The 1641-nt window shown below is 35.5% G+C and overlaps 1 protein-coding gene across 1 annotated transcript in view; it reads left to right on the forward strand.

The window, feature by feature from the left end:
- Window positions 1-1611, forward strand: part of LOC105314147 (ankyrin repeat and MYND domain-containing protein 2-like) — a 2140-nt gene extending 529 nt beyond the window's left edge. The window contains exons 3-4 of the mRNA XM_011408137.2: window positions 1095-1202; window positions 1477-1611. Of these exons, the coding sequence (XP_011406439.1) occupies window positions 1095-1202; window positions 1477-1611 (243 nt within the window). The remainder of the gene's footprint in view (window positions 1-1094; window positions 1203-1476) is intronic.
- Window positions 1612-1641: the final 30 nt, after the last annotated feature.

The raw sequence follows: 1641 nt of genomic DNA on the forward strand, positions 1-1641 counted from the left end.
GAATCCTACTTCATCTTGTTTTTTTTAATTTTTTATGTTCTTGTTTGTGTTGATTTTTTAAATAATATTTATAGTATTTCTTTAGTTGCAATTGTGATACTTGTTGATTTTACACAAACAATAATTTTCTTTATTATTATTATTATCATTGTTATAACATTTATGAGAGACAGCATTGAATAGACATGCTGAAGGAATATCAACTATACTGATGACAAGTGAAACTAATACTAGTCTTAACACAAGTCCTTGTTCAAGAATCTATGAGCTAAGAGTGTCCATCTTCCCTGCTATGCCTGTTCTTCCAGGCTGTTGTCAAGTTCATAATTATTATTGCATATCATAAGTCATAACATTAATTGTTTGTTTTTTTAAATAAAATAAAATAACACACTTGATAAAACAGTAACATGTAAAATCAATACCTTCTTTTAGCTGGAAACCTCCACTAAAGTATTGCAGTAAGTTGATTCCAAGCATAGCTTGGTAAAAAATAAATTGCTTCTTCCAGAGCTGCAGATCTGCATCCATAGATAATAGAGTAAATGTCATTTAATATCTATGCTGCATCTGAGCATGCGCGACCACACCCAAATTTTGGAGCACATGGCAAGCTTCTTTAATTAACAAAATGGCGGCATGTAGCTAAGATGGCTCGATCCAGCAGTCACAGTATCACTTTTTCCTTACTTGAAGAATGATATGATGGGACATGGACCTGCGCATAGACTGTTGGAGTAGATTGGTGTAAGAATTATCCTTGTAGCACCAACTGATACTGAGATACACACCGACAACTGGATTGACAGGACTTGATGATGAAGATGATGAAGATGAAAAAAGGTGGCTGAACAAAACGGCCGGTTCGCCGATTTTTGACTTTTCGCTTAGACGAGGTCTAGAGCCACGCTAGTTGTACCATTGGAGTCCTCTGGTCAAGATAAGGTCCTCTATAAAGTCTGGTAAGCATAGGAGCTCGTTTTCCCGGTATAGCAAGGCTGCAAAAGTCGTGGCAGCCATTTTGTTTGGGGGTGAATCCTACTTAGTAACGCTACCGCGTTACTAATTGTTAATATTTTATTCTTATACTCTAGGATGGTATGACTGGTCTGATGCATGCTGCTTTTGGTGGCAATGTCGAATTATGTAAATTATTAATAGAGAAAGGAGCTGATGTTAATAGCAACCTACACTCACAAGGAGTAAGGGATGATACTGTAAAGTGTATTATGTATATACTGTGTAGTTTTAGCTAGTAATTTAGATGGGGATTTGGATGACTTTAATAGCAATTTACATGTATCAAAATTTAAATAATTATTATAATGTTTTTTACGTGCACTTGTTCAGCGATTCTTCAATGATTTGTCATTCAATCACTAAAACTCAGTAGTTCTTTAAAGTTTTAATCTAGTATCTACTGCTCTCTCTCTCTCTCTCTCTCTCTCTCTCATTCTACCTCTTTCTCCCTCACAGTACACTGCTCTCATGTTCGCTACAATATCAGGTAGTGCCCCAGTAGTTCAGTTACTGCTAGAGAAAGGAGCTAGTGTCACTGCTACTAACAATGTCAATAGAACTGCTGCTCAGATGGGAGGATTCGTAGGTTAAATTATAAATAATTATTTATATAATTGAATT

This window comes from Amphimedon queenslandica, unplaced genomic scaffold (assembly GCF_000090795.2).
Source record: "Amphimedon queenslandica unplaced genomic scaffold, v1.1 AMPQUscaffold_13087, whole genome shotgun sequence".
Taxonomy (NCBI): domain Eukaryota; kingdom Metazoa; phylum Porifera; class Demospongiae; order Haplosclerida; family Niphatidae; genus Amphimedon; species Amphimedon queenslandica.